The sequence below is a fragment of the Coregonus clupeaformis genome, chromosome 23 (assembly GCF_020615455.1).
Source record: "Coregonus clupeaformis isolate EN_2021a chromosome 23, ASM2061545v1, whole genome shotgun sequence".
Classification (NCBI taxonomy): Eukaryota; Metazoa; Chordata; class Actinopteri; order Salmoniformes; family Salmonidae; genus Coregonus; species Coregonus clupeaformis.
Window position 1 is genome coordinate 32,722,224 of NC_059214.1, and position 24,392 is coordinate 32,746,615.

Genomic DNA, 24,392 nt, shown 5'->3' on the forward strand with positions numbered 1-24,392 from the left:
AGGTAGTTCAGAATGTAGTATGTTCTGGGGTGTCAGACCCCTTAGAGTTGCAGCACTTTTTGTGGTTTATTTTATGAAATGACAGTGAGAAATACAGAGAGAGGGTTAGATAGAAGGGGCTCAGATCATAAAATATTGAATATAATATATTTCTATGGCTCAGACAGAGTGGCCAAGACAGGGCTCAAATCCCCGTTACCAGTGGGATGTGTGGTATGGTGTGGGCAGCACTACCACTAGGCCAGACTCCTGCACTCTCTTGGTGCATTTCCACTGAGGATTTACCCCAGTGTTTTACCCAAAAGGCTCAGACTTTTCTGTTTCCATCTACGCGGGCCAGCACCCGTGTCTCACTGGCCCATGCCTATGGCGGACCTGCTCTGACTTGGAGCCAAGGCAAGGCCCTGGGTACATATCAGCTGGCATTTACATAACAATGGCTAACAGAAGCTGCCTAGTGGCTATTCAGCAGTCTTTTGGTATGGGGTTGAAGCTATTGGCCAGTCTGACAGTTTTAGGGGACGGGGATCATTGATGGGGGATGTGGGATCAAATTAATTTGGACGTTTTGGATGTGAAATTCACCTTAACATCCAACTCTGAGCACACAGTAAATCACTCAGTAATACAATTCTGAGTGGGTATGTGTGATGTCTCTGACTTCAATGCCTTAGATGTTTTAGACACTTCTGTGCTTCTCTCTCACACGACCACTTCCTCTGTTCTCCATCCTCTTCAGACTAACAAAATGCTAATGTCCCGGCCCCCTCTGAGTGGTTCCTGGTTAGCTAGCTGTGACATTGATCTCTGACTCTAAAGTTCCATTCCACTCTGTCCATTTCTTTCTCTGTCAGTCAGTTACGTCTAAGGTCGTCATGGCAACTCTCCTGTCCTGGGACCTGGTGTCTGTGGTCATCATGCTGTTCCTTGTCTGTACAGGTAAGTGACAGTGGATGACCATAGTACAGCGTGTTTTTGTGTGTGTGTGTGTGTGTGTGTGTGTGTGTGTGTGTGTGTTTGTGTGTGTGTATGTGTGTGTGTGTATGTGTACCTGTCTACCTACCGAACTGCCTGCCTGTCTGTCTGTCTGTGTTCGGTTCGTATTCTTATGACTTCTTTAAAAAAGTTATTGATTTCCAACATCTCACACTGGCCCTTTAAAGTACAGTACTTACAACATTGTATTTGTCGTTTTCTCTCCCATAGAGTCAGTAGGTGACCCAACAAAATATCAGAAAAATATATCAGCTTCTTTGGGAGAAATTGTTACTTTGGTGTGCAACAACTCCGTGACGAATGCATCATACATCTGGAAAAAGGACACAGTTCTCATTTTCTCTCATAGTGGCATACGGAATAAAACTGAAAGAAAATTCACCTCTGACAGGATGAGTGTTGATCCGCCTACAAAGCTGACTATCTTTAATGTAGAGTTAAATGACACAGGGAACTACGGCTGTCAAGTAACAGATGATCAAAGTGGTGTACGGACAATGGTGTGGAATTTGACCATCACTAATAACCTCACAGGTAATGGAAGCAATGTTCTGTTTATACTGTAACGTGGAGAATAAACTGTATTCTGTAATGCTAGATATAAATATGCACAATTCTGAAGTTGAAATGAACAAAAATGTCAATTATTGTGATAAATATTGCAATCAATCAATACTAAGTGTTATAATGTTATTATTTGGTTATTATCTCCCTTTTTTAACAATATTGTTATAAAGCAAAGGAATATGACATTTGTTTTAGACTTTTCAGACTTTCCTGAAAAACCCAATTGTTTCTGTATGTTTGTCTTAACACAGATAATGCTGAACATAGCCTACAGAGGTTATTGCTCTTCACAATTCCTTCTGCTATTGGAGGAGTGATTCTCTGCATTAACATCTGCTGTATGGTCTGGCTGTGTAGGTGAGTAGCTCAAAGCAGTTTACCTAAGAGCTCAAATGAATCAAATCAGCATTGCCTATCGCACTGTGGTCTCATTTTGTATTTATAGTTGATTCAGAGTTTCAATCAAATACCTAATTCGTGTTATCTTGTTTCTGCAGGAAACGAAAACAGGAACAGATAAGTGTCACACCCTGGCTCTGGGACTCTATATGTTGAGCCAGGGTGTGTTCATTCTATGTGTTCTGTTTCTATGTTGGGTGTTTCTAGTTCGTCATTTTCTATGTTTGACTGAGTGACTCCCAATCAGAGGCAACGAGTGTCAGCTGTGTGCTGGTTGTCTCTGATTGGGAGCCATATTTAACTGCCTGTGTTTCACTTTGTGTTTGTGGGTTTTTGTTCCTTGTCGGTCTTTGTCACCGTGGACTTCACGTGTCGTTTATTGTTTTGTGTAGTGTGCTTATTATCACTGCCGGTAATAAAGTCAATCATGTTCGCTCAACACGCTGCGTATTGGTCTACTTCTCGTCAAGACGATCGTGACAATAAGTCTTTGTGATAGGCAAGGAGAGGTCAGTAGCTTAATTCAGATGGGTTGTGTTAAATGAGGAAGACACATTTCGGTTGAATGTATTCAGTTGTGCTACTAATTGACTACTGTAGGCATCCCCTTTCCCTTTCCATACAGCAATTGATCATTACTAAACGGAGTGGCTGTGTGACTTGTGTTTGTCCCACCAGCAGGATGCCTTTCCCGTTTTCTAAATCTCCTAATGTTCTGTTTCTTTCACACACTAAAAACTTTACGCAGCCTCCTGCTTAGGTTTATGTTGTCTTAAAAATGTTAAGAATGTAAGGAGTTTTAGAAAACGTCATCCTGGGGCGGGGAGAACACAGGTCACGCAGCCTCTGGCTTTTCTGCTAAAATAAAAACTTGGTGGCGATTACAAAAACATTCCAAAAATATATACATTGAGTATACAAAACATTAGGAACATGACATAGACTGGCCAGTTGAATCCAGGTAAAAGCTATGATCCCTTTTAGGTGTCACTTGTTAAATCCACTTCAATCAGATGAATGGCAGGAGACAGGTTAAAGAAGGATTTTAAAGCCTTAAGAAAATTGAGACATGGATTGTTTATATGTGCCATTCAGCGGATGAATAGGCAAGGCAAAATATTTAAGTGCCCTTGAACGGGGTATGGTAGTAGGTGCCAGGCGCACCAGTTTGAGTGTGTCAAGAACTGCAACGCTGCTGGGTTTATCACGCTCAACAGTTTCCCATTTGTACCCAAAGGACATCCAGACAACTTGACACAACTGTGGGAAGCATTGTAGTAAACATGGCCCAGCATCTCTGTGGAACGCATTCGACACCTTTTAGAGTCCATGCACCGACTAATTGAGGCTGTTCTGAGGAAGGTGTTTCTAATGTTTTGTACACTCAGCCGTAACTCAGCTTGAAAATCTGTGGCAAGACTTGAAAATGTCTGTCTAGCAGTGGCGGCTCCTGAAAAAATTCTCAGGGGGGGCAATTTTTCTGATGATTTAGGTGACCTACACACATTTAAAAAAAGATATGTCCAGCAACAACATGAAGACAGGGGCAGCATATAAGTCAATACTGATATACACATTACTTGCTTCAAAAAGGCCTCATGGTTGAATTGGAAATATGTGCACCTGAGCATAATTCACAACAAGCAAGCAGGAGCTTTTGATAGAGGCTACTGAAAACATTGATGCAAGTTATTGGTAATAGGAAATGTTTATACACTTCCATATTCTGCCCTCTTGTATAGATTTGTGAAAATGAACAGTGATAGACATTTTGCCTGAAAACAGAATTTGAAAATAATTTCTAGAAAAGGTAAACACAGCTATCTGTATGGCTTTGTAAAAATGAACAACCATATTCTGGCCAATTGTATAGATTTGTAAATATGAACAACCATATTCTGGCCAATTGTATAGATTTGTAAAAAAAAGTTTTACTTTTTTAAAATGAAAAATAACTATTTTAAACAACATCAACTGTGAACTGATTTGGGCGTGTGTGTGTTAAAGAGACAGACAGGGAGGGACAAAGAGAGAGAGAGGCTACATTACTTGTACTGAAACTGTTCTCTTCTCTCTTTCAATGCAGCTAAGCGGTCAATGACTTTCTCATTGAAATCAGGCATAAAATTCAGCTGATGCACATAGCAATGCACGTAATGGGCATTCTTGAAATGCTCACGTACCTTTTGCTGCACACCAGCCTTCTCTCCCCTCATCACACTGGCTCCATCGTAAGCTTGTGCAATGAGTTTGACTCTCAGTTTCAGTCTCTCCAAAAGCACACTGGCGATTGAGACTGAGGTTGATTCCGAGATGGGAAGGAACTCAAAAAAGCGCTCCTGCACTCTGTGGTTGCTATCTATGTACCTCAGCACCAGCTGTGTATGTGTAGAAACGTCCGTGATCTCGTCAGCTTGGATAGCTACGAAGTTCGCCGACTTCACCTCCTCCACAATATGTTCCCTCATGACCGCTAGCATACACTCCAGTAGCTCGTTTTGAATGGTCTTTGATGTGAACTTCTTTCAAAGAGACAATCGAGTTGCACTGAACGCTATAGCCATCTTGATAGTAGTACGTGAATTGATTGACGCTGCTACCCGCTCTTTTCTTAGTTACGTTCATGGTTATGTTACGTATGACGAAAGCGCGTAAGTGCAAGCCCTCAGAAACCCATAGAGATTGTATTGAAAGCTCTGATTTTTGGAAAAAAAAGATTTTACATGAGAGGCTATGAGAGACTTCTGGGCGATTTTCAACCTGACTGAAATCGCCCCAAAACGGGCGGGGCCATTTGAAGCACGACTTTAGCATGATTGGACATTTAGTGGCAGATCAGACGTCTAGATTAGAACACTGATAACTACTGTTGCCGTGATATAATTGATTAGAAAAAAAATCCCTTGCTTTTCCCGTTTGGCAGTGCGTCGCCCATATCGCCCTAATGAACACACCGCCCCTGCTGTCTAGGAATGATTAACAACCAACTTGACAGAGCTTAATGTGCAATAATTGTACAATCCAGGTGTGCAAAGCTCTTAGAGACTTACCCAGAAAGATTTAAGCTGTAATTGCTGCCAAAGGTGATTCTAACATGTATTGACTCCAGTGGAGTCTCCTCAGAAGAGGAAGGCGAGGACCATTATCCTCAGTGAATTTCATAAAAATAGTGTAACATTAAAAAAGTTATCCTTTTTAGATAAAACTATACAAAATATATTAATGTCACCAAATAATTGATTAAAACACACTGTTTTGCAACGGTCTACCGTAGCCTCAACAGCTCTCTGTAGGGTAGCACCATAGAATAGCCGGAGGACAGCGAGCTTCCGTCCTTGACATCAACACAAAACCTAGGATGCTCATGGTTCTCAACCCCTTCCATAGACTTACACAGTATTTATGACAACTTCTGGAGGACAACCTCCAACCTATCAGAGATCTTGTAGCATTCTGACATGTTGTCCACCCAATCAAAGGATCAGAGAATGAATCTAGTACTGAAAGCATAAACTACAGCTGGCTAGCACTGCAGTGCATAAAATGTGGTGAGCAGTTGACTCAAAGAGAGAAAAAGATAGATAGTTTTGAACAAATTTATTTCTTCAAAAATGAAGGAGGAGTAAGAGAGAGAGAGAGAGAGAGATTGAGGGAGAGAGATAACTATATATATATTTTCACTTTCACTTACTTCTCTTATGAATGCAGCTAGCTAGTTTAGCCTACTCAAACACCCGGCTCAAACAGCTAGCTGGCTATGACTATCCAACACTGGAACTCTTCCAAGTCAAGGTAAGCTTTTGGTTTGACTAATTTGTTGCCACTGGGCCCCCCGGTATAACTGCTAAACTGCTTACTGACTGTACATACTGTTTTGCATGATTGTAGTGGGTTTACTAACGCGATAGTTCTATTAGCTATGTTGACTATGACGTTACTTTAGCTAATATGGTGACAACGATGTAGGCTGTGTGTAGGAGTTATGATATGATGGTTTGGCTTCGAAAAATGTGTTTGCCTGGTCACAGACAGCTGATGTGTTGTGCATTGATGTCCACAAGTGAAGGGAAAAGTGAGAGGAGGAGAGTGCGTAAATGTGAGAAGGAATACAACAAGCTGTTTGTATGTGGCTATGAAAGTGAACTGTTTGGGTGTGATCAAGGGTGTATTCGTTCCTCCGATTCTGTTGAAAAACGTTTCTTAAACGGAAGCAAACAGAACGAAACGGGCATAAACAACTGGATAGACAGTGACACATGGATCAAAATCTTTCTCTCAACCTGTGTGCATCTATGTTGTAAACTTTGTTGTAAACATAGGCTAGGATGTAGCAACATCATGATGGGTATAGGGAAAATTTGAGTATCATGTAGTATAATAATAATAATAATAATAATATAATATGCCATTTAGCAGACGCTTTTATCCAAAGCGACTTACAGTCATGCATACTTTTTTGTGTGTATCCTAAACCAATCAATGTTACATTTAACTGGGTGAATGGATAATGAATGACAGTCATCCAATATGCTGTAATAGAAACAAGTCCATGCTCATAAAAAAAATATCGTCCTCCCTCATCATAAACGGCACCGACCGCCACTGATTGACTCAGGGGTGTGAATGCTTATGTAAATGAGATATTTATGTATTTCATTTTTCCCAAAAAGTATAAAATGTTTTCATTTGTTATTATAGGTATTGTATGTAGATGCGTGAGAATAAAATTATTGAAGCCATTTTGAATTCAGGCTGTAACACAACAACATTTGGAATAAGTCAAGGGGTATTAATACTTTCTGAAGGCAATGTATGTCAGATATTCCAGTGAGTTAACATCATTAAAAATATATAGATTATCCTCTTTTCTACTGTAGGTATGTCATTTAAAATGTGTTTATTCTGTTTTTGCTAGCAATATTCATAAAAACATAAAAAAATATATTTACACGGACCCCTGCCTACCTAGGGTTCCCCCTGCTGTACAGCACCCCCATGTAGTTCATATGGAATCCACAAGAGGTCCCTACCTCACAGGTTAGGATCCACTATTCTAGGACCTAGGGTCCATTTCAGTGGTTTTAAGTAGCTTCCTCTCCCATTCTTGTGCTTTGGTCTAAGAGCACAAGACGGATAAATGCAATATGCCTAATGGGAGTGTTCTTTCACCTGTCCTACCTGGCTGTTAAGGTGAGTCCATTGAGGTGGATAATAGTGTGTGCAGGGGCGGATTAATGCAGGGTTTTAACGGGGCTGAAGCCCCTGGGCCCAGGTCATGGGGGGCCCAAGAGGCAGCAAATAAATAAAAATAAATAAAATAGAAAAGTAATATTATATATGTAGTATATATTTAGTTTTTTTTTTACCAACGACAGGAGCACTCAGGAGCCCGCTCTCAATGAGTGTTTACAGCCTGCTTCTGCTCTGCTAATCATCAGATGGGGGGAGGAGAGGAGGTAGGGGGCCCAAATGCGTAACTAGGGGTCCCTGCCTTGATTGGGTAATTGATTAATAAACAAATTAAAATAAACTGCATAAATAAATGTGACTGGTCAATTGTATGAGTCAGGGGCTGGGCCCAAGCACGTCGGGGGGCCCAACAAATATAAATACATTTTTTGTATGATAATTTTTTTATCCTACCACAGGAGCCCGCTCTCAATGTTCAAAATACACCAAAGAGCATAATTTAGCCACAGAGGATAAATAGTTTCAAAAAATGTAAGGCTACACCTACATAGAGTGTCTTAAAAGGGTGTTAGGCCAGAACAGCTTCAACCTAAACCATGCCAGAAAAATTCACCCTACACCATAACATACCGTTGTTATTGATGGTACCACTGCCGTGTTTTCACATAGCCTGTTCACAGTCTGTGTTATCGGCTCCAACCTTGGCATTCAAATCTCCCATTATCATGATCACGTCGTGTTGTCGGACCTTGGATACTGGTTTTTGTAGCTGCTCCTACCAGTCATCCTTGTCCGCCTCCTCTTGCCTCGTTGGTGGGGGCATAGCATTGCAGGATGGTGAACTTGCAGTACATGGAGTCAAATCTTGCTCAATGATGGGTTCCCATTCCAAGAGTGATTTGGCAGCTGTTCTACTGATGAAGAGGGCTACATCACTAGAGTGGGAATCATCCTCTCCTGAATAGAGTATTGTTGAGCCATCACTTGTCACCTTGTGTCCAGAACCAGTCCACTTGCGTTCGCTTACACACAGGATGTCCACGTTGTACCTGCCCATCTCTATGATAACTTGAACTGCTTTTGAAGTTTCAAACATGGTGGGGACATTCCATGCTTCAAGACAGACTGTAGTTTTGGTGCCTAGATAACTCCTCATCGAGCTCCTGATTTCCGGGGTAGGTCTTTCATCTGAAGCCGTCATAGTGCCTATAGATTTTCTGGAGTTTCCTTTTGGGTCCCTTGTTGTTTTAGTTTTCAAAGTTGTTGCAGTTTCTGTAACAATGTGTCTTTTTATGGGCTGGGGTTGTTAGCCCCACACCCAACCCCCAACCTGGAGGGCCAGGTGTTGTGTTAAGTCTGGCCTCTCACCTGGAAACTGCCGGCATGGTTGAACCTGCCTGGGGCCAAAACCCCACCGGTATAGCTTTCAGGATCACTGAAACACGCAAGCTTCCCCACAAACAACAAGGAAAACAGCACTCAGGGAAGAGCTTTTACATGTAATGACCTTTTACTGTGTAATGGTTTGACACAGGCATCTGTAGGTCTTTGTTGGTCAGGTGTGTCATTTCATTAGCCTGGGGTCAACTAAAACAATGTTGACCTAAAGGAATTCCCCAGTCTAAATTTATGTTCCATCTCCATAAAATGACATTCACTTTTGTCGTTTTCTTAGGTGCAGCAGGAATGCAATGAGGAGGTGATTTATGAAAACTGTCTAGCAACGGATGCTGAACAACACTGTCAACATGGACCCACAACACTGAGAGAAAAGGAGGCAGAGTAAACAGGAGGAGAACAGAGAGGCGACTGAAGGGTGGAGGTGTGGGTGAGAGAATGTACAGCATTTCTATTTCAGGCATTGACCACCTGATAACAACAGCGCTGAGGTGATGTAAATATATGAACGTCATGTGTACCAGAGCATGAGCAACAGATACACCTCTGTACTATATAGGCAGAAGGTGGTGCTCAGGGTTAAGGGCTGGCGAGCCTGCTGTGGGCTAGGATTTGCAGAGAAGATGGAAAGCTAAAGCATGTTTACAGAAAAACAACAAGCCCATTGGATGTTATCCATGGATCAAATGCAATATATCTCAGAAATTCACACGTTGTTTCTAGATAGCAGCAGCGTCCCTGCTTTATTTTTTGATTCAGAAGAACATTAAAATAATCTATCCACCCAGTTGATATGTGTCCAGGCCCTGAAATGGATATAAAGCAATAAGAAGGCTTGGTAGTTGGGTGTATGGAACTAGATCTACATAGTAACAGCAACAACAGCAACAAAAATGTCCTCATGAAAATCATGTCTATAATGAATAACAGCATTAGTGAAGGAGAACTACAGTAATGTGTACATATATAGAGAAACATGCATACTGCAGAATGACAACTCAAGGCCAGTGGTCACACCATGATGGGAGAAAGAAGAAGAGGTAGAGAGGCCTGGGGAAGAGTTAGTGCATGTGTCAAACTGTTAAATAAACGCTGTTTGTGAATACACGTGCAAATAGAAAATTGTTACATTTCCTGCACTTGGTAAATAGATCACCATTAAATAAAAACATAAACTGTTATCATTATTTACAGTATTCACAGCAGTACAACTGCTCTTGCCTTCTCTCTCCTTTGTGTACTAAGAAAGTAGTGAGCAGAGGGACACAGCTGTCAACACATGTTAATTTCAGGACTGAACGTGAGACATAAACGGCACAATAGTGTTTTATGATGATGGGTATTTTTTGATATAGCTATTTATTTGTTAGCTGTGTATTCTCTGTACTGTTGAATTCTATGTGTTTATTTTTTTTATAGCTGGCCTTCTTGGCCAGGTTTCCCTTTTCTGGCCTCAATGGGACTTCCTTGTTAAACAAAAGTCAGTATGTGTGAATAAAACCAACACAAAGAAATGTACAAACTAGTACTGTAGACACACACCAACCACTACCACTCCTCAACCCACACACGTCTCTTCTTGTTGATAAAAAGGCAGGTGTTAATACTAGGTTCGTTTTTTATGAATGTTTTAACTTGATAAGAGTTAACATATTTTGGAAGATGGGTTAGGGAGAAAGTTGAGGCTAAAACTTGATGGTTCTGGAGGGAAGTAATTTCATGACTGAACGTGAGACACAAACGGCACAATAGTGTTTTATAATGATGGGTAATTGTTGTTATAGCTATTTATGTTTTTGCACTGTACTGTTGAATTATATGTGGTACTTTTTTATAGCTGGCCTTCTTGGCCAGGTCTCCCTTTATGACCTCAATGGGACTTCCTGGTTAAATAAAAGTTATAAAAAATAGCAATTATATACATTCTGCACACAACATGTTTAATAGGTCACTAAAACCGACTCAAACTTCTGATTGATATTTAACATTACAATATGTTCAAAAGCACTGACACTAAAGAGTAGTTAAAAAAAATACCTTATCAGGAATGAAACACCTCCTAACCTAACAGCCATTCTAACTGTCATTCTTTATCTCTGATGCCAGTTTGCTGATCGTAACCAAACTGGGGTTATCTAACTGCTACTGTTCACTACAGTGATTGGTCTCTACAGATATTGAATCCACTTTCATTTCACTGAAGAACGAAATGCATTCCCCACTCACTTTACCATAGGTTGAATTAGCATCCAAGCAATTATGTCACGGTTTCGGCCGAGGCTGCTCCTCCTCCTTGCTCGGGCAGGCTTCGGCGTTCGTCGTCCCCGGAGTACTAGCTGCCACCGTTGTATGTTATCGATGTTTGTTTGGTTTTGTGTTCCTTGTACACCTGTTTCCTTTTAGTGTTCATTATGTCCCCTATAAGTTTCTCGTTTTGTTTGTCGTGAGTGGTGTGTAATTGTTCCGCCTGTCATTAGGTGCCGTTGATTTTTGCTCCAATGTTTTTGAGTACAGACGCACTATTTGCATGTTCTGTTTGTATTTTGGTGTTTTGCGCACTGTTGCGTAATCGCTCGCCTCCGGGTTAGTTGAGGCCCGTTACTTTGTATTTGTCGTCTAGTAAAGTCTGTTGGACGAAGCTTCTGTGTCCTGCGCCTGACTCCTACACCACATCCACATCAGCCGCTGACAGAAGATCCCACCAAAACTGGACCAAGCAGCGTGTCCAGGAGCCAACGCCAGAGGTAACTCTACCGGATATCCACCTCGACTGGGTCAAGCAGCGTGTCCAGGAGCCAACGCCAGAGGTAACTCTAGCGGATATCCACCTCGACTGGGTCAAGCAGTGTGAGGAGGAGAGAGGTTGGACCTGGGAGCAGAGGATGGAGAGTCTGGTGAGAGCCATGGAGGCCATATCCACGGGGGAGAGACAAGCCCAATACATTTTTAGGGGGGGGGCTCACACCGTGGACGACGGGGCTGCTGGAGGCAGATAAGGGGCGAGTTAGTGGACGAGGAGAGAAGGCCACCGGGTTACGGGAGCCATTGGCGAGTAGAGGGAAGGAAAATATAGAGGCACGGCGAGAGGTACTGAGGTGTGTTGCCAGTCCGGTCCGGCCCGTTCCTGAACCCCGGGTAAGGCCAGTGGTGTGTGTTCCCAGTGCGGTCCGGCCTGTTCCTGTCCCTCGCACCAAGCCTGTGATGCGCATCGCCAGCCCGGTCCGGCCAGTTCCTGCCTCTCGCACCAAGCCTACGGTGCACGTCGCCAGCCCGGCCCGGCCTGTTCCTGCTCCCCGCACCAAGCCAATGGTGCGCGTCGCCAGCCCGGCCCGGCCTGTTCCTGCTCCCCGCACCAAGCCAATGGTGCGCGTCGCCAGCCCGGCCCGGCCTGTTCCTGCTCCCCGCACCAAGCCTGTGGTGCGCATCGTCAGCCCGGTCCGGCCCGTTCCTGCTCCCCGCACCAAGCCTGTGGTGCGCTTCGTCAGCCCGGTTCGGCTCGTTCCTGCTCCCCGCACAAAGCCTGTGTTGCGCGTCGTCAGCCCGGTCCGGCTCGTTCCTGCTCCCCGCACCAAGCCTGTGGTGCGCGTCGTCAGTCCGGCACAGCCCGTGCCTGGGTCACCGGTGCCTGGTCAGGTACCGGTCAGCTGCTCCACATCGGAGCTTAAGCAATCCGCTCCACCGATGTCCAGTCCAGCTCCAGCCAGCGGGGCCAGACCGGACCAGGGGCGCTACGGGGGGATTGTTGGAGGGTGGTGGTCAAGCCCGGAGCCGGAACCGCCTCCGAGGAGGAATGCCCACCCGGCCCTCCCCTGTTCGGTTTATGTTTGGGGGGGGTACTGTCACGCCCTGGCTCTGGGACTCTGTTATGTTGAGCCAGGGTGTGTAGTTTCTATGTATTTGTGTTCTAGGTTCGTTATCTAGCTCATGTGTTTCTGTGTTGGCCGGGGTGGTTCTCAATCAGAGGCAACGAGTGTCAGCTGTTGCTTGTTGTCTCTGATTGGGAAACATACTTAGGCAACCTGTTTTCCACAGTGTTTTGTGGGATCTTGTTCCGTGTATGTTTAGTGTCTGTTACCTAGGACTTCACGTATTGTTTGGTTGTTTTGTTTCATGTGGTGAATCAAATTAAAAGTATGTTCACTCATCACGCTGCGCATTGGTCCACTTCCTCCAACGATCGTGACAAATTAGCATGTGTGATAAAGAAATGTAGACTAGTACTGTACACATACACCACCCACAGACACACCTGTGTCTCATTGTTGATTTAAAAAAGGCAGGTGTGCAGACTAGCTTCATCTTTACAGTGCATTTGGAAAATATTCAGACCCCTTGACATGTTCAAAATTTTGTTGTGTTACAGCCTGAATTTAATATGGATAACATTTCGATTTTGTGTCACTGGCCTACACAAAATAAGTGAGGGAAAAAAGTATTTGATCCCCTGCTGATTTTGTATGTTTGCCCACTGACAAAGACATGATCAGTCTATAATTTTAATGGTAGGTTTATTTGAACAGTGAGAGACAGAATAACAACAAAAAAATCCAGAAAGACGCATGTCAAAAATGTTATAAATTGATTTGCATTTTAATGAGGGAAATAAGTATTTGACCCCTCTGCAAAACATGACTGAGTACTTGGTGGCAAAACCCTTGTTGGCAATCACAGAGGTTAGACGTTTCTTGTAGTTGGTGTAGTGTCTGAAGGTCTATGATTTTGCTGACATTTGCAAATGGTGTAATAGATTAACTTTACTCTGCTTTGCTGAAACATCTGGAAAGCATTACTACATAGGCTTCTTGGAAAAGAGGACATTTGGAGATATGTGGAGGCCAGGGATTGGTCTGTCAAAAACCACCCATCTTATGTTACATAGGATAAATACCATGTTTTGAACAAAGGACGGGGAGAAATAACATATCAGAGATTGTGTCCGGTTATTCTCCAGATATCTGCAGATGTCTGTAAATTGATACTGTGATCTTTGATACAATAAACCTTTATAATCAAAGTACAGCGTCAGAGGAATTCTTATCATCACAGCATATTCAGCATTGTTGTCTCGGACACCACATTGGCCACCAGGTTTGCACACATCTCAGGAGGGATTTTGTCCCACTCCTCTTTGCAGATCTTCTCCAAGTCATAAAGGTTTCGAGCCTGACGTTTGGCAACTCGAAACTTCAGCTCCCTCCACAGATTTTCTATGGGATTAAGGTCTGGAGACTGGCTAGGCCACTCCAGGACCTTTATGTGCTTCTTCTTGAGCCACTCCTTTGTTGCCTTGGCCGTGTGTTTTGGGTCATTGCCATGCTGGAATACCCATCCACGACCCATTTTCAATGCTCTGGCTGAGGGAAGGAGGTTCTCACCCAAGATTTTACGGTACATGGCCCCGTCCATCGTCCCTTTGATGCGGTAAAGTTGTCCTGTCCCCTTAGCAGAAAAACACCCCCAAAGCATAATGTTTCCACCTCCATGTTCAAATCAAATCAAATCAAAATGTATTGGTCACATGCGCCGAATACAACAGGTGCAGACATTACAGTGAAATGCTTACTTACAGCCCTTAACCAACAGTGCATTTATTTTTTACAAAAAAAGTAAAAATAAAACAACAACAAAAAAAGTTTTGAGAAAAAAAGAGCAGAAGTAAAATAAAATAACAGTAGGGAGGCTATATATACAGGGGGGTACCGGTGCAGAGTCAATGTGCGGGGGCACCGGCTAGTTGAGATAGTTGAAGTAATATGTACATGTGGGTAGAGTACCATGTTTGACGGTGGGGATGGTGTTCTTGGGGTCATAGGCAGCATTCCTCCTCCTCCAAACATGGCGAGTTGAGTTGATGCCAAAGACATCGATTTTGGTCTCATCTGACCACAACACTTTCACCCAGTTCTCCTCTGAATCATTCAGATGTTCATTGGCAAACTTCAGATGGGCCTGTATATGTGCTTTCTTGAGCAGGGGGACCTTGCGGGCGCTGCAGGATTTCAGTCCCTCACGGCGTAGTGTGTTACCAATTGTTTTCTTGGTGACTATGGTCCCAGCTGCCTTGAGATCATTGACAAGATCCTCCCGTGTAGTTCTGGGCTAATTCCTCACCGTTCTCATGATCATTGCAACTCCACGAGATGAGAACTTGCATGGAGCCCCAGGCCGAGGGAGATTGACAGTTATTTTCTGGTGACACTGTCAGTGATTTATTTAGAATTCAAGGCACACTTAACCGGCAGCATTTTGCAGCGATACGCCATCCCATCTGGTTTGTGCTTAGTGAGAATATAATTTATTTTTCAACAGGACAATGACCCAAAACACACCTCCAGGCTGTGTAAGGGCTATTTGACCAAGAAGGACAGTGATGCAGTGTTGCATCAGATGACCTGGCCTCCACAATTCCCGACCTTAACCCAATTGAGATGGTTTGGGATGAGTTGGACCGCAGAGTGAAGGAAAAGCAGCCAACAAGTGCTCAGCATATGTGGGAACTCCTTCAAGACTGTTGGAAAAGCATTCCTCATGAAGCTGGTTGAGAGAATGCCAAGAGTGTGTAAAGCTGTCAAGGCAAAGGGTGGCTACTTTGAAGAATGTCAAATATAAAATATATTTTGATTTGTTTAGCACTTTTTTGGTTACTACATGATTCCATATGTGTTATTTCATAGTTTTGACGTCTTCACTATTATTCTACAATGTAGAAAATAGTAAAAATAAAGAAATGAGTAGGTGTGTCCAAACTTTGACTGGTACTGTATGTCACAAGTAAAAGCCTTGGGTAGTGAGCTGATACAATTCCAAGTCTGGAAGGTTAAAACCACCCTCAGACTTAGGAAGATGTAAAACCTTCTTTTTTATTTTATGAATTGTATTTGCTCATATAAAGTGTGTTATGACCGAGTATACTTTTTTAAAGAATATCTTCGGTGGGTTAATTGGTATTTCTGAAAATAAATGCATTAACTTTGACAGCCATTCCATTCTAAAGAGGTAAGTTCATTATTCAAGTGAAGCAAGAGTCAGAGTGTCACGATCGTCGGGAACAGATGAGGACCAAGGCGCAGCGTTGCAGGCAAACATACTCTTTATTGAGCGAAACGCGATCAAAACAACAAAGACGGTAACGTGACAGTACACGGTCAAACACAACCAACTTGAAACAAGAACCCACAAAAACCAAAGGAAAAACCGACAGTTTAAATATGGCTCCCAATCAGAGACAACCAGCAAACAGCTGACACTCGTTGCCTCTGATTGGGAGTCACTCAGGCCAACATAGAAATAGAGAACATAGATCTACACACCCTGGCTCAACATAACAGTGTCCCCAGAGCCAGGGCGTGACAGTACCCCCCCCTAAAGGCGCGGACTCCGACCGCGCCAACTAAATACCACAGGGGAGGGACCGGGTGGGCACTCCGCCTTGGCGGCGGATCCGGCTCTGGGCCCGATCCCCACTCCCTCTCCAACCCCCCAAAGTACCCCTGGTCTGGTCTGGCCCCGCTGGCCGGAGCCGGACTGACGACACGCACCCCTGGCTTGGTGCGTGGAGCAGGAACGGACCGGACCGGGCTGACGATGCGCACCCATGGCTTGGTGCGTGGAGCAGGAATGGACCGGACCGGGCTGACGATGCGCACCCCTGGCTTAGTGCGTGGAGGAGGAACGGGCCGAGCTGGGCTGACGATACGCACCCCTGGCTTGGTGCGGGGAACAGGCACGGGCCGTGCTGGATTGACGACGCACACCACTGGCTTGGTGTGGAGAGCAGGAGCGGGCCGGACAGGGCTGACGAAACGCACCACAGACTTGGTGCGGGGAGCAGGAATGGGCCGGACTGGGCTGGCGACGCGCACCACAGACTTGGTGCGGAGAGCAGGAACGGGCCGGACAGGGCTGACGAAACGCACCACAGACTTGGTGCGGGGAACAGGAACGGGCCGAGCCGGGCTGACGAGACGTACCACAGACTTGGTGCGGAGAGCAGGAACGGGCCGGACAGGGCTGACAAAACGCACCACAGACTTGGTGCGGGGAACAGGAACGGGCCGAGCCGGGCTGACGAGACGCACCACAGACTTGGTGCGGGGAGCAGGAATGGGCCGGACTGGGCTGACGAAGCGTACCACAGGCTCGATGCGGAGAGCAGGAACAGACCGGACCGCACTGGGGACACACACCACTGGCCCTACGCAGAGATCAGGAACGGGCCCGACCGGACTGGTAACACACCCCAGTACCTCTCGCCGTGCCTCCACACTTTCCCTCTCCTCTGTGACCAGTGGCCCCCTTAACCTGGCGGCCTCCTCTGCGCACCCGCTGGACCGCTCCATCGCGGCCTCCTGCTGCCCCGTCGTCCACGACGTGAGCCCCCCCCTAAAAATTTTCTGGGGGTCTCTCCTCCCCGTGGACCAGGCCTCCCTAGTTCTCGCCAGACTCTCACCCCACTGCTCCAAAGTCCAACCTCTCTGCTCTTCACTTGGCTTGGCCCAGTCGAGACTCCTACTCCACTGATCCCAGGTCCATCCTCTCTCCTCTTCACGCTGCTTGGTCCTGTCTTGGTGGGTTCTTCTGTCACGATCGTCGGGAACAGAAGAGGACCAAGGCGCAGCGTTGCAGGCAAACATACTCTTTATTGAGCGAAACGCAATCAAAACAACAAAGACGGTAACGTGACAGTACACGGTCAAACACAACCAACTTGAAACAAGAACCCACAAAAACCAAAGGAAAAACCGACAGTTTAAATATGGCTCCCAATCAGAGACAACCAGCAAACAGCTGACACTCGTTGCCTCTGATTGGGAGTCACTCAGGCCAACATAGAAATAGAGAACATAGATCTACACACCCTGGCTCAACATAACAGTGTCCCCAGAGCCAGGGCGTGACACAGAGACCTCATCTACTACAGGTTTTGCCTTGCCATGGAAAATCCAGCTTCTCTACACTTAGAAAAGATAGTTCCAAAGTTTTTTTTCCCAGAAGGATAGGATTCTACCTATAACATTTTTTTATCCGAAGAACCGTTTTTTGAAGAAAGGGTTCTTACATTATTATTTGGAAGGCAAGAAGGACTCCTTGGAAGGCAAGAAAGGACATAGAACCCTTCTGAATTTGAATGACTTTTTATTTCTTTAAATTTTGTTACTTTAACATCAGGAGTTCCAGTAATCTGATACATTTTAAAATATAGATAATGCTTGAAACTGTACCTACAGTATACAGGGAATATTTGTGCATATGATCTGTGCCTTTACTACCATAGCCCATAGAAACACATTGAATAACACATTCATGAATGACAAAACAGACAGTCAAAAAATATATCATAAGGAATACGGTTTTGAACTGTCTGTTCTATTTCTAGAAGATAAAACACTCAAAACCACTCCCATCATTATCATATTTCTCAGCATGTGTCACACTCTGATCTGTTTCACCTGTCTTTGTGATTGTCTCCACCCCCTCTAGGTGTTGCCCATCTTCCCCATTATCCCCAGTGTATTTATACCTGTGTTCTCTGTTTGGCTGTTGCAAGTTTGTTTTGTTTGTCAAGCCTACCAGCGGTTTTCCCCTTGCGCCTGGCTTTTCTAAAGTTCCTGTTTTCTAGTTTTCCTGGTTTTGACCATTCTGCCTGCCCTGAGCCTGCCTGCCGTCCTGTACCTTTTCCCACCGCACTGGATTATTGACCTCTGCCTGCCCTTGACCTGTCATTTTGCCTGCCACCTGTTCTAGTAATAAACTTTTGTTACTTCGATACTGTCTGCATCTGGGTCTTCCCTAAAACGTGATAGCATGCTCTATTTGAGTTTTTTTGTAATTGTTTAAATATCTATGTTTTTGCATGTCCATTGACTAGTATATTAATCTTATACTACATAAAGATAAATAACATATTTTTCATGTATCTGGTGTATGTGAGAGTACATGTGACAGAACATGGAAGCAGCCTTCTATGGAAGCAGTCAACATAGAGGGTTCTAGGTAGAACCCTCTTCAAGGAGTTCTACCAAGCACCAAAAAAGATTCCCCTATGTGGACAACCCAAAGAACCCTATATGGTTCTATTTAGCACCTTTTTTTTCTAAGTGTATCCGGTTACTCCGGCTGTAACCAGGACAGCACAGGCATCAATAGTTTCCCTAATGGTGGAACAGACGTTGGAATATACAGAATACACCACTGTATCCTGCCTTCCTTCACAGCATAATCACTGGGCTGTGAAGGCTTTTCAGTGGAACTGCTGAAAATGAAAAACAGCTTTTGTGATGTGTGAAACCTAATACCTCAGGTGCAGGTACCGATCATCAGGGTGAGCTAAAACCTGTTAAACCGGATTTGCCCAAACCTCCAATACAGTAAATGTGTAGCTACTAATAATGTATACTGCAATTGGCCAGATAGATAACATGATATGGTTTATTTAAAGTTTGTTGGTCATGTACCATGAGCATTTGGATATGTTTCAAATGATGGGCTGCATGTTTTTTGGCTGTTTTTTCATGTATAGTTCCATATTTATAATTAGTGACTTGTTCATGTTTTCTATTCTGTTTGTTTGTTTTCTGGTCATAATTCCTCCAGTGGTGAGTGTGACATTTGATGGTCCTCCTGTCATTGGGGAGAATTAGGTTTTCTTGACAACCTGTGTGGCTGCTGGTGCGAAGCCACAGGCAGAAGTGAAGTGTAAGTCAGGTGCATTCGGCAGTTTGTTGAGGACGGTGACTAACTCCACCAAGCATGCCAACGGAACCCCCACAGTACTCAGCCACCTGCTTGGGGTGCCAACCAGAGCAGCCAATCAGCAGCAGGTCCAGTGTGTGGTCAAGCACGTCAGGGGGCCAAAAAAATATAAATACAAATGTATTTTTTTTGTATTATAATTGTTTTATCCAACCACAGGAGCCCGCTCTCAATGTTCAAAATACACCAAAGAGCATCATTTAGCCACAGAGGATAAATAGTTTCTAAAAAAATTAATGTCGATTACATTTTATCACAAGCACATACATGTAACTGCCAAATTTAAGGAAACACCTACATAGAGTGTCTTAAAGGGTGTTAGGTCACCACGAGCTGCCAGAACAGCTTCAATGTGCCTTGGCATAGATTCTACAAGTGGACCTAAACCATGCCAGGAAATGTCACGCTACACCATAACATATACTTTGTATCCCTCATTTACTCAAGTGTTTCCTTTATTTTGGCAGTTACCAGTATGCCTACAGTTGGGATGGCCACAGTTTGGGCAGCATGTGCACCAAATATACAGCTTGTTGCATTGTGGCCATATACATATAACCCATTGAAGGGTTTTGGAACCTCTTACCCTGGCAATTTGACTGTTAAACTCATGCGCACACTAGCAATGGCTGCCAGTCCTGACTTGATTGGGAACCCCAGGCCTATGATTTCTTAATCCGGCCCTGATTGTGTGTAGTCGTGGGAACTGTTGCAGTGGTCAGCATCACTGTGGTGACCTTGTTCAGAGACTGCAAAGTTAATGGTTTACTCTTTACACACACAACCTCGATTACTCATTGAGTCTACAACTTCATTCACATTACCTAAACTCAGCAGGAGATCGTTTTTTGTGTTGTATTAGTGCTTCAGAAATATAAAAACACACAAATTAGATTAGCCTACTGTACTTCTTGAGAACGAATACTCAAGACAGTCCTGAAATAACATTATCTCTCCCTGTTGGTTTTCCCTGCTCTTTGCATACTGGTAACTAACCTCCTACAACCATCCGGAAACATTCTGTGTCGGTGCGCAGTGGTAATCATTCTGGTAATTGCGAGGCTAAGAGATGGCAGTTAAAATGGTAGGTCGATATAATTTTACTGAAGTTACAAATTGCATGAGCTTTTACATGTACTTACTTACTTAGTCCTCTTCGTCCCGGTGGGATATAAGACTGCAACAATCTTCTGCCACTGAAGTCTGTAGTTGTTGTGCTATCAGCCTGGGTGATTTTGCGCTCAGCAGTTTATCTATGGCCAGCCTTCTCTCATCTATTTTCTTCCATGTATCATGTGTTAACCACTTCTTACCCTTCTTCTTTCTAAAGACAATAACTTTCTTTGGTGTTTCTGTTTGTGCATTCTTGATGTTACTCCATGTGGTTTCAACTGTGCCCTGGTCTTCTTCTTCTGCATTGGCTAATGGACTGAAGCGATTTCCTAGCTTGATGCTAAAAGTTTTCTTTATATCAAGAGATGTGAGCTTGTTGATGTCAAAGACTTTCTGCCCTTGCTTTATGGTGTGTGTGGCTTGCAGCTTCAGCCTCACCTGGGCTATTAGAAGGTAGTGGTCACTGTTGTCCCACGGTGAACCTTGACATACTGCAGAGACCCTTGCCATTTATTTTTGATAATGATGAGGTTGATTTGGTTGATGGTGTGACCGTCTGGGGATCGCCATATTATCTTATGGATGTCTTTGTTAGGGAAGAGTGTGCCACCAAACACACAGCTTTATTGAGGCAGAAGTCGACAAGCCTTTCACCATTGTTATTGATGGTACCACAGTCGTATTGCCAAATAGCCTGTTCACAGTCTGTGTTATTGGCTCCAACCTTGGCATTCAAATCTCCCGTTATCATGATCACATCGTGTTGTGGGACCTTGGATACTGCTTGTTGTAGCTGCTCCTACCAGTCATCCTTGTCCACCTCCTCTTGCCTCGTTGGTGGGGGCATGGCATTGCAGGATGGTGAACTTGCAGCACATGGAGTCAAATCTTGCTCAATGATGGGTTCCCATTCCAAGAGTGATTTGGCAGTTGTTCTACTGATAATGAGGGCTACATCACTAGAGTGGGAATCATCCTCACCTGAATAGAGTATTGTTGAGCCATCACTTGTCACCTTGTGTCCAGAACCAGTCCACTTGCTTATGCTTACACACAGGATGTCCACGTTGTACCTGTCCATCTCTCTGATAACTTGAGCTGCGTCTGATGTTTTAAACATGGTGGGGACGTTCCACGCTCCAAGACGGACTGACCCTTTTTTTGCCTAGTGTCACGCCCTGGCTCTGGGGACTCTTAAATGTTGAGCCAGGGTGTGTAGTTTCTATGTTATGTTTTCTATGTTTAGTTTCTAGATCGTTTAGATCTATGTTGGCCAGGGTGGTTCCCAATCAAAGGCAGCTGTAGCTCGTTTTCTCTGATCGGGGACCATAGTTAGGTAGCCTGTTGGCACTAGTGGGTTGTGGGATCTTGTTCCGTATAGGTTTGTTGTGTGTAACCTTAAGACTTCACGTATCGTTTGTTTGTTGTTTTGTCGTGTTTGCACAGTTATAATAAACATGTATGCTTATCACACTGCGCCTTGGTCCTTCTCGTTCGTAAACGATCGTGACACCTAGAAAACTCATTGACCTCATGATATCCCGGGTAGGCCTTTCATCTGAAGCCGTTATAGTGCCTATGGATTGGCTGAAGTTTCCTTTTGGGTCCCTTGTTGTTGTAGTTTCAAAGTTGTTGCAGTTTCTTTAACAATGTTTTTTTACGGGCTGGAGTTGTTAGCCCCACACCCAACCCCCAACCTGGAGGGCCAGGTGCTGTGTTTAGTCTGGCCTCTCACCTTGAACCTGCCTGGGGCCAAAACCCCACCGGTATAACTTTCAGGATCACTGAAACACGCAAGCTTCCCCACAAATGCCAAGGAAACAGCACTCAGGGAAGAGCGTTTACATGCAATTACCTTTTACTGTGTAATGGTTTGGCACAGGCGTCTGCAGGTCTTTGTTGGTCAGGAGTTGCATTTCAACTAAAACCAATGTTGACCTGAAGGAATTCCACAGTCTGCTCTTTATGTTCCATCTCTCTATAATGTAATTTACTTTTGTCGTTTTCTTAGGTGCAGCAGGAATGCAAAGAGGAGGTGTTTTATAAAAACTGTCTAGCAACGGATGCTGCACAACACTGTCAACATGGACCCACAACACTGAGAGAAAAGGAGGCAGAGTAAACAGGAGGAGAACAGAGAGGCGACTGAAGGGTGGAGGTGTGGGGTGAGAGAATGTACAGCACTTCTATTTCAGGCATTGACCACCTGATAACAACAGTGCTGAGTTGATGGAAATATATGGACGTCATTTGTACCAGAGCATGAGCAACAGATACACCTCTGTGCTATATAGGCAGAATGTGGTGCTCAGGGTTAAGGGCTGGCGAGCCTGCTGTGGGCTAGGATTTGCAGAGAAGATGAAAAGCTAAGGCTTGTTTACAGAAAAACAACAAGCCCATGGGATTTTATTTATGGATCAAATGCAATATATCTCAGTTGTTTCTAGATAGCAGTGTCCCTGCCTTGTTTTTTTATTCAGAAGAACATTCAAATAATCTATCCACCCAGTTGATGTGTGTCCAGGCCCTGAAATAGACATAAAGCAATAAGAAGACCTTGTAATTGGGTGTAAGGAACTAGATCTACATAATAACATGTATATTATGAATAACAACATGAGTAAAGGACAACTACAGTAATGTGTACATATATAGAGAAACACGCACACTGCAGAATGACATCTCAAGACCGCTGGTCACACCATGATGGGAGAAAGACGACGTGGTATAGAGAGGGCTGGGAAAGAGTTGGTGCATGTGTTAAACTCTTAAATAAACATTGTTTTTCAATACACGTGCAAATAGAAAATCGTTACATTTCTTGCACTTGGTAAATAGATCACCATTAATTAAAAACATAAACTGTTATCATTATTTACAGTATTCACAGCAGTACAACTGCTCTTGCCTTCTCTCTCCTTTGTGTACTAAGAAAGTAGTGAGCAGAGGGACACAGCTGAACGCTTCACAGCCATAAAGCCATGTGAATGAGTTAGAGGCATTCCCATGCTCTACTGATCTCTGCCGTTTCCATAGGGATGACGTCACGGGACTTTCCATCACAGCCACTAGTCCATATTAGATTACATGGGTTCAGTTCTCAGAGTAACAGCATAATAATCAAGTTAGGAACCTGGCCAGAGGCTTAGCTACTAGAATTCAGTTAAGAATCTGGTGTAGAGGGCAGAGGCTTGTAAACAGTGACTTCTTTGAGAGAAATAAGACAGCTTTTTTAGTTTGTGCACTCTTTTTAGTTTGTAGGGGGAAGTTTGGTGTTTGGTTTTATTTAGCTCACTCATCTCTCATTTCCCTTTTATGGCCGCAATAGGACTTCCTTGTTAAACAAAAGTCAGTATGTGTGAATAAAACCAACACAAAGAAATGTACAAACTAGTACTGTAGACACACACCAACCACTACCACTCCTCAACCCACACACGTCTCTTCTTGTTGATAAAAAGGCAGGTGTTAATACTAGGTTCATTTTTATGAATGTTTTTAACATAAAGCCATGTGAATGAGGCTCCCTTTTCTGGCCTCAATGGGACTTCCTAGTTAAATAAAGGTTAAATACAAATATTATAAATTTTTTCATCAATCTCTCTGTATCATCCCTCTGTCACTGGTTACACATCCCAAAGGGAAACCCCCCCATCTCCGGGGAACAGAGTCATGTGAGGGAGTCATGTTGTTGCTGTATATGCACTGTACTGTTGAATTCAATGTGTTTTTTTTGTATTTACTGCTGATCCTTCTTGGCCAGGTCTCCCTTTTCTGGCCTCAATGGGTCTTCCTAGTTAAATAAAGGTTAAATAACATTTGTATAAATCTAGCAATTCTTTACATACTGCACACAACACTTAAATATAATAATAATAATATATCATAATAATAATAATAATAATAATAATAATAATAATAATAATAATGATAATGATAATACAATAATACAATAATAATAGGTCACTATAACAGAC

General features: G+C 43.7%; 1 protein-coding gene across 2 annotated transcripts; it reads left to right on the forward strand.

The window, feature by feature from the left end:
• Positions 1–775: 775 nt before the first annotated feature.
• LOC123481759 lies at positions 776–24,263 on the forward strand. Of its 2 annotated transcripts, none has more exons than XM_045206679.1 (7): positions 776–939; positions 1,207–1,530; positions 1,815–1,920; positions 2,061–2,083; positions 2,449–2,471; positions 8,828–8,980; positions 22,427–24,263. In XM_045206679.1, the coding sequence occupies exons 1-6, from the start codon at positions 876–878 to the stop codon at positions 8,936–8,938; spliced, it is 651 nt and encodes a 216-aa protein (XP_045062614.1). In that variant the 5' UTR covers positions 776–875; the 3' UTR covers positions 8,939–8,980; positions 22,427–24,263. The 2 variants fall into 2 exon arrangements, with proteins under 2 accessions (XP_045062614.1, XP_045062615.1); XM_045206680.1 differs by having other exon boundaries at positions 8,828–8,974.
• Positions 24,264–24,392: the final 129 nt, after the last annotated feature.

Excerpts from the sequence above, each read along its gene's own strand:
- LOC123481759 (XM_045206679.1), top strand. The coding sequence starts at position 876 with ATGGCAACTCTCCTGTCCTGGGACCTGGTGTCTGTGGTCATCATGCTG. Across the intron at positions 940-1,206 it reads GCTGTTCCTTGTCTGTACAG|AGTCAGTAGGTGACCCAACA; the intron begins GTAAGTGACAGT and ends TCTCTCCCATAG. Across the intron at positions 1,531-1,814 it reads CATCACTAATAACCTCACAG|ATAATGCTGAACATAGCCTA; the intron begins GTAATGGAAGCA and ends GTCTTAACACAG.